The 13,899-nt window shown below is 44.6% G+C and overlaps 1 protein-coding gene across 4 annotated transcripts in view; it reads left to right on the forward strand.

Moving 5' to 3' along the window:
• The window catches only part of OSBPL5 (oxysterol binding protein like 5), a 173,931-nt gene that overhangs the window by 124,037 nt on the left and 35,995 nt on the right, over positions 1–13,899 (forward strand). For all 4 annotated transcript variants that reach the window (XM_028733327.2, XM_028733321.2, XM_028733331.2 and 1 more), the window contains exons 4-6: positions 5,317–5,397; positions 6,930–7,031; positions 12,630–12,833. In XM_028733327.2, coding sequence (XP_028589160.1) covers positions 5,317–5,397; positions 6,930–7,031; positions 12,630–12,833 — 387 coding nt within the window. The remainder of the gene's footprint in view (positions 1–5,316; positions 5,398–6,929; positions 7,032–12,629; positions 12,834–13,899) is intronic.

Raw genomic sequence — 13,899 nt, forward strand, 5'->3', positions numbered from 1 at the left:
CCCCGCAGGCTGCGTGCCATGAACCCAGGACACACACTAGCCCCGCCCCACCTGCTCTCCCCCCCCCCCCGGTGCCGGAGCATGAAGCTCCACCTCCCTGTGCCTAGAAACAGCAGGGCAAAAGGTAAGTTTGGATGAACCCTGTGACTGGTTTTGTATTATTCAGAGCTTGTTGTTGCTCCAACTGTACATACACAGATTGCTGCTGTTGCTACTAAGTGGATATTTTAGTTCTTTCTATTCCTTTGTGCATTGCTTTGTGCATTTTGCCACTATTTCCTGGTTCTTTGTTTAGGGAACCAGGTGATTGATTCTGATCTTGCTGTGCTTAAAAGAATTCTTTCATTGCACAGTGTCACCGAACAGAGATTATTGACATACAAGCCATCAATTCGCATGGGGAAATACAGTGGTGCCTCGCAAGACGAAATTAATCTTCGTCTTGCGATTTTTTCGTCTTGCGAAGCACGGCTATTAGCGGCTTAGTGGCTATTAACGGCTTAGCGGCTTTAAGAAAAAGGAAACAAACTCGCAAGAACTCGCAAGACGTTTCGTCTTGCGAAGCAAGCCCATAGGGAAATTCGTCTTGCGGAACGACTCAAAAAACGGAAAACCCTTTCGTCTAGCGAGTTTTTCGTCTTGCGAGGCATTCGTCTTGCGGGGCACCACTGTATGGGGGGGCCTTAGTACCACTTCTCAAAATCCTCATGCAGGGTGACTTTTGGAACATGTGGCAGAAAACATTTAAGGACATGTTTGGTAAAACAGGTGACCAAACAGCCACAAGGTAGAGGAAGCCTGCCATTGTGCGGCAAAGGTGCTTATCTGTTTCCTGCCGATTCACTTTGACCATTTCACATGTCACAGCAAACTATATTCCTATGTAAGTGGCCCCTCTGTGTGAAAGCAAGCAAGTGCTATTATATGCAGTTATTGTATCACCTTCATAAACAAGTATTTTCAAGGTGACTTGCAACGCTTCAATAAGTCTCAGTCTGGGGGGAGAAACAACATAAACTACGTTCTTTAAAAACAAGCAGCAGTTAGAGTAATGAAACATTAACTGCAGGAGCACGAGATTTCTTAATCATTTTAAGATGGGGCAAAGTCTCTCTTTGGAGCCTAACAGAGCAAACCAGCACATGGGAAGCAAATCCCATTGAGATCAATGAGGCCTATTCCCAGGCAAGAGTGTTTAGCATTTCACAGCCTAAACTTCTTAAACTAGGCACTAGGTAGGCAGCCTTGGAAAATTATTATTATAATAATAACCTCAGCCCCTACCTAACCTGCCAGAGTGGGGTACCTAATAACTTCAACAAATGAGAAGTTTCATGTGGAATGTGATTGACCACAGGGATACCCAGCTGGTCCTCCAGATGCTGTGGACTACAACTCCAATCATCCTTCACCATTGGCTGTGCTGGCAGGGGCTGATGGGAGTTGTAGTCCACAATATCTGGAGAGCAACAGGTTGGCTACCCTTGATTTATAAGAACACAGCAAGCTGCCTTAGGCCAAATCAAGCTCTTTTCCCATCCAACTCGGTAGTCACCACCTGTCCAGAATATTTCCCATCACTTGCTGGCTGATCCTTGAAACTGGAACGGCCAAGGATTGAACTGTGGACCTTCTGGATGTAAAGCAGGGTGCCCTAGATATGGCCTCTCCCTTGCAGCAAGCTCAGTGCTTGTGTTTCATTTCAGCAAGGGATTGCAACCTTTGGGTTAATCCATTTGCTTTCGGGTAAAGGTGAGTGTTGAGGTGAGTTCTATGAGAAGAGAGGGCAAGGGTTTAAGTCAGTCCTCCAGATGTCATGGGCCCTCATCCAGCATCACCAAGGATGATGAGAGTTCTAGGAACATCTGGAGGGGTGCTGGTCCCCCATTTAAGTGTTCTGTGGGTGAGTTCCCAGGCACAACAGGCAGCAAGGGGAGTACATGGAATTGCTTAAGACATCAGGAGGCTTTGGGGTGATTGCGGGAGGGAAGAATTCAGGCTGCCGTGGCCAGGCACATGATAAATAAGTACAGGGAAAATGTGTCGCAAGGTGTGCCGCAAAGATAAGAAGTGTGCAGTCCTGTTTTTTATCACCACAGCAGCCACCGTGAATGAGAAATGAAGAACTGCGCTGCAGAGTAGCAGACTGTCACAGTTACAACACAGTAACAGATTTGAGGGGTACTATCCTTTTTCCAGGAGTGGGTTGGGGTTTTGTTTGTTTGTTTCTCCCCTTTGCAAAACCAGCTGGTCAATGTCAAGTATCAGTTGAGCACCTGTCCATTTTGGAATAAGCCACAAATTCACCACTGCCTTATGCAACCAGTAGTGCTTTGGTGTTGCAAGCAAGTTCACCCCTCTGGCCTCATGCTAATGCATTTAATTACCTCCTGTCCCTCTTACAGCACCCAGAGATCGAGCAGTTGACCAATGACATTGGTCACCTGTTGCTGGTCTTTCATATCCTTTTTAGTACATTTATAATGTCTTAGGGTCAGTTTGCTTAAGAGGAAGAGAAGCAGCCTCTGAGGCACTATAAAATATGTAGTAAGTCAATTTTGCTGTTTCCCCTCCTCAAGAAATAAGGGCTCATCAACACTATCCATTTAAAGTGCTCTTATACCACATTCATGCCCCTCCCCAATTAATCCTGCGAACTGCAGATCCTTCAGGGTCTCCTAAACAAAGTACAGGAAGTGACCTAAATTGCTCAGCAATAAGGCTCACTCTATAGGCGAGCTTTCTTGGAAGAAAGTGGACATAGGATTGCTGCTTCATTTTTTTGTAAAAGGAAAACTGAGAAGCTATTGAATACTAGGGCTCATCCAGACTTCGTCTAGTCCTACCACTTCCCCCTGGAGACACCCACTCTCTCCTACTGAATCGGAGCAAATGTCAATTAGGTTTTTCATGTATTGTATTGATAGATTGCTCTGATTCAGTGGTAAAGAGCAGGTTTTCCCAGGGAAAGCAGCAGGGCAAATGAAAAACCTCTTGTGCATTCTAGGCGCAGGATGAGCAAAGTGTGGATGAGCCTCTAGAGAGAGTGGGAACTGCAGACTGCTGTACCCTATGCTACCTAAGCATGTGTATTTTAGTTTTTGCCATCTGAGAAGCAGGGAAATTTTAAAGCTGAAAATAGAAACCACCAATGTTATAGTAAATTAGTACATCATTTGCTCAGAGGCTCATCCTCTAGAGGTGCTTTTTACTGATGATTTGTGCTCATGATGGTGGTCATATGTGCTCCTGCTTTCAAGTTTTGGGGTGATCATAGTGCTTCATTTCCAATTAATGCATACCCTGTAACTTCTTGTTGAAATCCCGTAACTTTTCATACCACAAATGTTCAGGGTTTTTTGTGGAGGGAGGGTGTCTCCACGTTTGTTGCACTGTAGCCTTTCCAGACACCAATAATGTGTTATGATTGGGGAAGCATCACAGAACAACTAGTAAAGCGGAATGATGTGTGGGTGATCCGGTATAAATCCACCATTAGTGCGTTAATTTTGTGTGAAGAACATGTTGCAGAATACACACACACACACACACACACACACACACACACACACACCAAAACCCAAGTCTTGAGGAGCTCAGAAACCAATTCCTACAGGCACAATAGGAAAGAGTAGGAGCATAGTTGGATATCCTTCCAATTTCCCATTTTGCCAGCATTCTAGGAACAAGATGCAAATGATGATAAGCACTACAATGTAGTCTCACTGTTTGCCTTTTAACCTTCAGAAGATGACGATAGCTATCTACACCAGTGGAATGTGTCGGTCCTGATACGTGTAACTGCTTGCTATATATCCAGCAGTCAAAGAAACCAGGACCAGTCACAGTTGGCAGGAAACTCTGAAACAGAGAGAGTCCAGGCGGGTGTAGTTTCAGGAACAAAATGTTCCTTGTATTCCCTGAGTTGAATACTGTGCTAAGAGTCCAAGCATTCTAGGGACATTTACTATTGCTGAAGCATCACTTCCCAAAGCATAAATGTGTGTATGCAGAGCTATTTGGGTTGGGTTTTTTCTGCTTTTATCCAAGAGTAAATGGATTTGGCTATCTTGCCTTCATCTCCTTTTGCATATAGGGCCTGGTTTGTACATAATGGGAGCCCATGCTTTCCTCCTCTGTGAACAGAACCTGCATGAGCTTTGGGTTTGCAGACCCCCTCCTTCTTTTTCTCTTGCTGATGTGAGGAAGAGATTCCTTCCTGCTCTTTGTTTGCAGTCTTAAACAAACCACAGCTTCCTGTTACAGTGGAACTGTGGTTTGATAGAGTGAACCAGGATCTGAAATCACAGCTGGTTTAAACAAACTCCAGCATTTGCATGCACCAAGGAGCTGTGATTTGTTGAAAAGTGAAAGTGAGTGCTTCTAGCCTCCTTGCAGCTGTGCAAGGGCAGGTCGAAAAGGAGAATGTGCAAGCCCAAACTCACCATGGTTCTTTCACCTAGTGATAAACTATGGCATCCCATTGCATCTGAAGCCACTGAAGTCAATGGTGCGTGATGGTGACCTAACTAAGCAACAGGTGTCTTTATAAGGCTCTGTATGGATGTAATACCACTGATCCCTTAACCTTAGGGAACAGCTTGAGCCAACATGTGAATGTGTGCGCTCTCTCCTCCCTCTGTGGACCAACTTCCCATCATTAGCTGTGGTTATATATTACATCTGCACTGAGACAAGCCATGATTGGAGCAAATCTCATTCCCCTGAAATTGCCTAACTTGTGAACATGCTTATAAACATGGTCTAATTTCTTAGGAACATAGGAAACTGCATCATACTGATTCAGAGCACTGGTCAATCTATTGTCTTCTCTGACTGGCCATGGGTCTCTGGGGTTTCGCACTTGGATCTCTTCCAGTCTTACCCGGAGATCCTTGGGATTGAACTTGGGACCTTCTGCATGCAAATGAAATACTCTGCCACTGAGCCACACACATTCCAATCCTTGGTTTACAAATGAGGTCATGATCTGCATTCTTCATGATTTGTGTCAGTGCCCAGGTTATATGAAATCCTGACTGATCCTGAAGGCAGATAGAAGGGGAAAGAGCAAAGGCTTTGGGATCTGGCTCTGTCCCTAATGGTCTTGGCATGGGGGTTTCAGACTGCGGTGCCCAGGATTATTTTGGCCCCTGGGCTCAGGGCAGGGAACCAGTTCTGGTACATGTTGGTAACTACTCAGTACTGCCTTTTCTTTTCTTCGTGGTTAGATGAATATTGATAACCATTGCTGACTGGTTCCTTTTTGTATTTTATTTTAAGGAGCCTAAAATCTTGCAATTCCTTCCATTCTAGATCGAATACAAATTTTGCAATGGGTCTGATAAAGAGTGTGTATCTCCCACTGGCAAAAGCAACAAGAAGGAGACTTTGAAGGTACGTATAGTTTAGATGTGTGGAAAAGAATATTTATTCTATTTGTGTGGGAAGCTGTTGCTTGAGAGACTGGAACCTCTTTCTCTTTGGGCCATAGGCCACGTCTCTGGAGTATCACAGCAAGGCTAGAATTCTTCTTTCTCTTTTTTTACACTGCTCTTTCTTCCCTGTGGATTAGTTTGCTTTTAATTTTTTTTTACTTTTTTATTTATTGAATTTATATACTGTCCTATACCTGGGGTTCTCAGGGCGGTTCACAGAATAAAATCAAGATATAAAACCGCAAAATACATAATAAAAATAAAAACAACAATAGGCTTCCCAAAAAAAAAAAACACATTTTAAAAGGGGATAGGATGTAATTAATTCAAATTACAACTTTGCCGTGCATAGGGTAGCTCTTTTCTTCAGCTATATTTTCCAGAAGAATCTTACCAATAATAGGATATTTTTAATCCTTTCTTTGAGCTGTCAGTGGTCTCCAGTCAATGTCACACATGTCACACATGAGCTTTATTAACACTACAACTGGTGACAACTATGGAGGTACAACAATGCAAAACCCGTTTACTTATAACCCCCATCCCTTCCTTATATGCTCAACCTGCCCTTGTATGCCCAGTAGGTCACTGTGTTCTGCAGGAGCATTTCTCCTTAAAGTCCCAGAAACATTAGAAGCCCCGCTCTACAGGCACTTGGGGCAGGGCTTTCATTGTGGCTTCCCTTGTTCCCTGGAACAGCATTCCTGTTGAGATACAACAAGCACCCACAGAAACAATGGAAATCATGCTTGCTTTGACAAACTTTTCCAGCTGAATGAAAAATCCTCTGCCTTTCAGTATTCATTTTGTATTGATTTTAAACTTGTTTTCAGTTGTTGTTCTTCTGCTGCTTTCAAAACTATTTTATCTGGTTTTTATGATATGTGTGTAAATCATACACACGTATATTAGACACGCATAAGCAAAAGTGATCCATAAATTAATACTTACAGAAAAATAAACAAAACCTGGAGAATTCCGAAGCTGGGTGTGAAAGTGAATAGTTTTCCTATGGTACTCAGTAAGGCTTGATATGCCCAGTACCTGGACTCCTTAATTAAAATCAATGGAAGTGGCTGTGAAGGATTCATATTCTGCCCTGTTGCCAGAATATAACTGGCTCACGGTTACTCATTCAGCTCCATGGCCAAGTAGGGTTTTGAGTCTTCGTCTCCCAGGTCCTCATCTGACCCTCTGTAAGCACTATGTTGCGCTGCCTCCTTGAGTAAAAAGGATTTGTTCCAAGCAGCTGTGGAACCGCATTAAGTAAGAGGCCAAAATCAATAGCAATTTTACCAGATAATAAAGCACTTGCTGTCCCAGCCACTGTTTCACTCCCTACAATGCGAGTTGTTTCTCTAAATGAATGCCATGGTCTCATCTTCTCTCCTCAGTTTTTCACCCACTTTTTTTTTTTTTGCTAGCATAGGAGAAAGAAAAAAACTGTGTTCATGAGTGTTTTCACCCCTCTTTCCCCCATCTCTGTAACAGGTACAGAAGAAGAATTACAGGCAGGAAAAGAAAAGGGCGACCAAGCAACTCTTCAGCGCTTTGAAAGATCCCAGTGTGGTCATTATGGCAGATTGGCTGAAGGTAATTTAGTATAAAGTGTCATTTTAAGAAGATCCAGCTACTCTTAGGGCTGTTCAGTCATAATCCATCAGCTGCCTTCTCTTTGAAGGTTGCTTGCTGCTTACAAATAGTCCTGTTTGGAGAATAAAACCTGATGACTCAAATACTATATTTTTTGATCCAAAACTTATATATGTCAAAATGAGCAATAAAATTTAGACTAGGGAAGCAAGGGAAATGGTGAGGAAGACAGATAGCCTGACTGTTGACTCACCAAGGACTTCCTTTCGTTCAGAATGCATTCCAAATTAGTTAAGTGCCCTTTTCTGGTAGTGGTGTGGGGAGAGGAGACCAATTTTCTGAAAATCATTACAATGTTAATTCTGACATTTATGGAAATGCATTCTTTAGGCAGAAAATTTAGGAATGATGGATATTTTAAAGCGGAAAATGAAAGAGCTATCTTCATGCTCTCAGATCAACAGTCCATCCAGCCCATCAAGTCTAAACACTACAGGCAGAAGTACCGTATCTCTTCAGCCTTGCTAACCAACCTCCCTTTATTTGGAGATGCCAAAGGCTGAACTGGTAGCCTTGTGTGTTTATATAAACCTGGGATTGCCAATGGGGCACGTGAATATGTTCCCACAGAGGTCTTCCCTGGTGCTCAATGAGTCTGAAATTAGCCTCAAAAGAAGCATAGGGCAGGTTGTCATGCGTGTGTGAGTGGCCCTCATAGTCAACAAAAGAGTGGTGAAAGCTGTACTGGGATGCAATCTCAAAAATGATAGAATGATCTCGATACGAATCCAAGGCAGACCTTTTAACATCACAGTAATCCAAGTTTATGCACCAACTACTGGTGCTGAAGAAACTGAAATTGACCAATTCTATGAAGACTTACAAGACCTTATAGAAGTAACACCAAAGAAGGATGTTCTGCTCATAATAGGGGATTGGAATGCTAAAGTAGGGAGTCAAGAGATAAAAGGAACAACTGGCAAGTTTGGCCTTGGAGTTCAAAATGAAGCAGGGAAAAGGCTAATAGAGTTCTGTCAAGAGAACAAGCTGGTCATCACAAACACTCTTTTCCAACAACACAAGAGACGACTCTACACATGGACATCACCAGATGGGCAGCATCGAAATCAGATTGATTATATTCTCTGCAGCCAAAGATGGAGAAGCTCTATACAGTCAGCAAAAACAAGACCTGGAGCTGACTGTGGCTCAGATCATCAGCTTCTTATAGCAAAATTCAAGCTTAAACTGAAGAAAGTAGGAAAAACCACTGAGCCGGTCAGATACAATCTAAGTCAAATCCCTTATGAATACACAGTGGAAGTGAGGAACAGGTTTAAGGATTTAGATTTGGTGGACAGAGTGCCTGAAGAACTATGGATGGAGGCTCGTAACATTATACAAGAGGCAGCAACTAAAACCATCCCAATGAAAAGGAAATGCAAGAAAGCAAAGTGGCTGTCCAACGAGGCCTTACAAATAGCAGGGGAGAGAAGGCAAGCAAAATGCGAGGGAGATAGTGAAAGATACAGGAAATTGAATGCAGATTTCCAAAAAATAGCAAGGAGAGACAAGAAGGCCTTCTTAAACGAGCAATGCAAAGAAATAGAGGAAAACAATAGAATGGGAAAAACCAGAGATCTGTTCAAGAAAATTGGAGATATGAAAGGAACATTTTGTACAAAGATTTCCATAATAAAAGACAAAAGTGGAAAGGACCTAACAGAAGCAGAAGACATCAAGAAGAGGTGGCAAGAATACACAGAGGAATTATACCAGAAAGAAATTGATGTCTCGTATACCCCAGGTAGTGTGGTTGCTGACCTTGAGCCAGACATCCTGGAAAGTGAAGTCAAATGGGCCTTAGAAAGCATCGCTAATAACAAGGCCAGTGGAAGTGATGATATTCCAGCTGAATTATTTAAAATGTTAAAAGATGATGCTGTTAAGGTGCTACACTCAATATGCCAGCAAATTTGGAAAACTCAGCAGTGGCCAGAGGATTGGAGAAGATCAGTCTACATCCCAATCCCAAAGAAGGGAAGTGCCAAAGAATGCTCCAACTACCGCACAATTGCACTCATTTCACACGCTAGCAAGGTTATGCTTAAAATTCTACAAGGCAGGCTTAAGCAGTATGTGGACCGAGAACTCCCAGAAGTGCAAGCTGGATTTAGAAGAGGCAGAGGAACCAGAGACCAAATTGCAAACATGCGCTGGATTATGGAGAAAGCTAGAGAGTTCCAGAAAGACATCTACTTCTGCTTCATTGACTATGCAAAAGCCTTTGACTGTGTCGACCACAGCAAACTATGGCAAGTTCTTAAAGAAATGGGAGTGCCTGATCACCTCATCTGTCTACTGAGAAATCTCTATGTGGGACAAGAAGCTACAGTTAGAACTGGATATGGAACAACTGATTGGTTCAGAATTGGGAAAGGAGTACGACAAGGCTGTATATTGTCCCCCTGCTTATTTAACTTATATGCAGAATTCATCATGCGAAAGGCTGGGCTGGATGAATCCCAAGCCGGAATTAAGATCGCCGGAAGAAATATCAACAACCTCAGATATGCAGATGACACAACCTTGATGGCAGAAAGTGAGGAGGAATTAAAGAACCTTTTAATGAGGGTGAAAGAGGAGAGCGCAAAATATGGTCTGAAGCTCAACATCAAAAAAACAAAGATCATGGCCACTGGTCCCATCACCTCCTGGCAAATAGAAGGGGAAGAAATGGAGGCAGTGAGAGATTTTATTTTCTTGGGCTCCATGATCACTGCAGATGGTGACAGCAGTCACGAAATTAAAAGACGCCTGCTCCTTGGGAGAAAGGCAATGGCAAATCTAGACAACATCTTAAAAAGTAGAGACATCACCTTACCAACAAAGGTCCGTATAGTTAAAGCCATGGTTTTCCCAGTAGTGATGTATGGAAGTGAGAGCTGGACCATAAAGAAGGCTGATCGCCGAAGAATTGATGCTTTTGAATTATGGTGCTGGAGAAGACTCTTGAGAGTCCCATGGACTGCAAGAAGATCAAACGCATCCATTCTTAAGGAAATCAGACCTGAGTGCTCACTGGAAGGACAGATAGTGAAGTTGAGGCTCCAATACTTTGGCCACCTCATGAGAAGAGAAGACTCCCTGGAAAAGACCCTGATGTTGGGAAAGATGGAGGGCACAAGGAGAAGGGGACGACAGAGGATGAGATGGATGGATAGTGTTCTCGAAGCTACAAACATGAGCCTGACCAAACTGCGGGAGGCAGTGGAAGACAGGAGTGCCTGGCGTGCTCTGGTCCATGGGGTCACGAAGAGTCGGACACGACTAAACGACTAAACAACAACAACAATGGTTCACTTTAAATGTGCCTTTCTGATCTGTTTGTCCCCTCCCTGCTAACACGTGGAGGAAATATACTTTGATCTCAGAACCAAACAACGTATCCATAAGATACGTGAAAGAGAAATGGGCTCCTTTGGTTGTTTGAGGTTTTCTGCAACCTTTCTAGGGAGCCACTAAAACACTAGCTAGGCTGCAGTGGTGGTGGTGGTGGGAAGTAGGAGGAGAAGACTCCCCCCCCCCCCGAAACCCTGGAAATGTAAAAAATTAAGTGACTTCAGCATGCATTGCCCTTTTGGATGTAAGAGGCTATAGTCTCTCCAGGGAAATGCTGCATAAATGTCTTGGGGTCTTAGCAAAATTGCACCCTCTTAATGAGCTGCTTATGGGACACGGGTGGCGCTATGGTCTAAACCGCAGAGCCTGGGGCTTGCCGATCAGAAGGTCGGCGGTTCGAATCCCCATGACGGGGTGAGCTCCCATTGCTCAGTCCCTGCTCCTGCCAACCTAGCAGTTCGAAAGTACGTCCTTCAATGGCTGTGCTCGTTTCTCTCTGGTCGGGGACAGAGGGTGGCGCTTGGGGGGGAATTGTCATCACGCCACTCCCTGGTGTGTGGAGTGCCTCAGGGTGCGATTCTCTCCCCGATGCTTTTTAACATCTTTATGCGCCCCCTCGCCCAGCTTGTCCGGAGTTTTGGGCTGGGTTGCCATCAGTATGCCGATGACACCCAACTCTATCTGTTGATGGACGGCCATCCTGACTCGGCCCCAGATACACTGACCAGATGTCTGGAAGCTGTGGCTGGATGGTTTCGTGGGAGCCGGTTGAAGTTAAATCCTTCGAAGACAGAGGTCCTCTGGCTGGGACGGAGCGATTTGGGATTGAGGAGGCAACTCCCATCTCTTGCGGGGGTGCAATTAGTGCCAACATCGTCCGTTAAGAGTTTGGGTGTAATCTTCGATACCTCCCTCTCTATGGAGGCGCAGATTACAGCTATAACAAAGGCGGCATTTTTTCATCTCCGCCAGGCTAGGCAGTTGGCTCCTTATCTCTCTCGCCCTGACCTAGCCACTGTGATCCATGCGACGGTCACCTCCAGACTGGATTATTGTAACTCGCTCTACGTGGGGCTGCCCTTGAGACTGACCCAGAAACTCCAGCGGGTGCAGAATGCCGCGGCGAGACTCCTTACGGGGTCTTCGCTACGAGATCATATCCATCCGGTATTATACCAGCTGCACTGGCTCCCGGTGGAGTACAGGATCAGGTTTAAGGTGCTGGTTTTAACCTTTAAAGCCCTATACGGCCTAGGACCCTCGTACCTACGGGACCGCCTCTCCTGGTATGTCCCACAGAGAAATCTACGGTCTGCAAATAAAAACATCCTAAAGATCCCAGACCACAGAGAGGTTAGGCTGGCCTCAACTAGAGCCAGGGCCTTCTCGGCCGCGGCTCCAATCTGGTGGAACGCTCTGTCACAAGAGACTAGGGCCCTGCAGGACCTGACATCCTTCCGCAGGGCCTGCAAGACAGAGCTGTTCCACCAGGCCTTTGGTCAGGGCGCAGCCTGACCCCCTCCTCTGGCAATTGGCAATCTGCACAGAATTTTGCTTGATGGTTGCCATTAATTTGACTTTAATTTGATTTGATTAATTTTATAATGAATGTTTTAGAATGTTGTTAGCCGCCCTGAGCCCAGCTTCGGCAGGGGAGGGCGGGATATAAATAAAATTTATTATTATTATTATTATTATTATTATTATTAAAGAGCAAGTAGATAAATAGGTACCGCTCTGGTGGGAAAGTAAACAGCATTTCCGTGCGCTGCTCTGGTTCACCAGAAGTGGCTTAGTCATGCTGGCCACATGACCTGGAAGCTGTACGCCGGCTCCCTCAGCCAGTAAAGCAAGATGAGCACCGCAACCCCAGAGTCGTCTGCGACTGGAACTAACGGTCAGGGGTCTCTTTACCTTTAATGAGCTGCTTAGTGAAAACCAGCCCTTTTCTTCGCAGGCAGCTTCCCCTGGGAGTTTTGCTTCAGCCCCAAGTTACTTCATGAGAAATTGTACAGCGTGAGAAGCCACTGGGGAGAATAGAGCTCCCTTTCGGTATGGCTGCATCGTTCTCTGCCTCTATTAAACAAGAATATTTCACTGAATAGGGGCTATCTAAAACTGCTTTGCTGGATAGTGACTTGGCTTGAGTAGAGAGGTGAATAATTCCTCCTAATTCCTTCCCCCCCCCCCCCTCAGATTCGTGGGACTCTGAAAAGCTGGACCAAGTTGTGGTGTGTGCTGAAACCCGGAGTCCTGCTGATCTACAAAACACCAAAGGTCGGGCAGTGGGTGGGCACCATCTTGCTTCATTCCTGTGAGCTGATTGAGAGACCCTCCAAAAAGGACGGCTTCTGTTTCAAACTTTTTCACCCGCTGGATCAGTCCATTTGGGCTGTGAAGGTAAGTGCAAGGCCCGAACTTGGCAACAAATGTTGAGCTTCCTTGAGGAGAAAACAACAGGCCCCAAGCAGGCTTGGGAGTAGCTATTGGGGGTCTGAATCTTGAAGAATTTGTGGCTGGGAATTTATTGTGGGGAAGGGAAACCTCAGTAAAATCAAGAGAGATTTCAGCAGAATTCTCTTTTTGGGAGCGTTCCTCATGATAGATCAGGAGTGGGAAACTTCAGGACCGGAGAACAAATATAACCCTGCAGGCTTCTGTTTAAGGCCCTTGGGATCCTTTCTAGGCTACGCCCTCTATGCCACTGCTCTGCACTTTCTTTGAGTGCATGTGTCCTTAATCTGTGCTTGTTGCCTTCAAGGAGGAAGAGGAGATAGGTAGGGAGGTAGGGGGTCAATTCTCCACATGTAAAGTGATAATTCCTTCCATGCTGCATCTGTCCTGGTTTAACTAGGTTGGAACCTCTATGGGGACACAATATTGAGCATTGTGTTTATATGCCTCTAGTACAATAGAGCCTTGAACTTTTTGTGGGCCTTTGGGCCCAGTGAAGATATTACTGCCTGAAGATCTTACAACTTCTATTTATAAGTAATCCAAGCAACGTTGTCAAGAAATGACGCTCTTTCCCTGAGACATAAATAAATAGCATTTGCCGCCAGCTGTGATGAATGAGACTGGCTCCTCACCACCTTCTGACACGTTCAGAGATTATTAACATCTGCTCTGAGGGAACAGTGCTTAACCACACTTGAATCTGGTCCATTCCTAAAAGTAGCAAGTCTGCAGACTGACAGCTAAGATACTGTGAGGAACATTTTCAGTCTAAATTAATGCAGTGCTGATTGCTCCATCACAAGAGACTATAAATGGGGCCATATTTATGCTTGGAGAGCTGATATCATTTTTCATGCTGGCATTAGAAATATATGTCAAAAATGGAACCACAGACATCCAGGTAAATGTCTCATAGCTGGCCACTCAGAACAGACCCATTCTTGTTTGGAAATGAAACATTCTGTTCTTTCTTTCTTTCCTTCCTTCCTTCCTTCCTTCCTTCCTTCCT

The sequence above is a fragment of the Podarcis muralis genome, chromosome 1 (genome assembly GCF_964188315.1).
Source record: "Podarcis muralis chromosome 1, rPodMur119.hap1.1, whole genome shotgun sequence".
NCBI lineage: Eukaryota > Metazoa > Chordata > Lepidosauria > Squamata > Lacertidae > Podarcis > Podarcis muralis.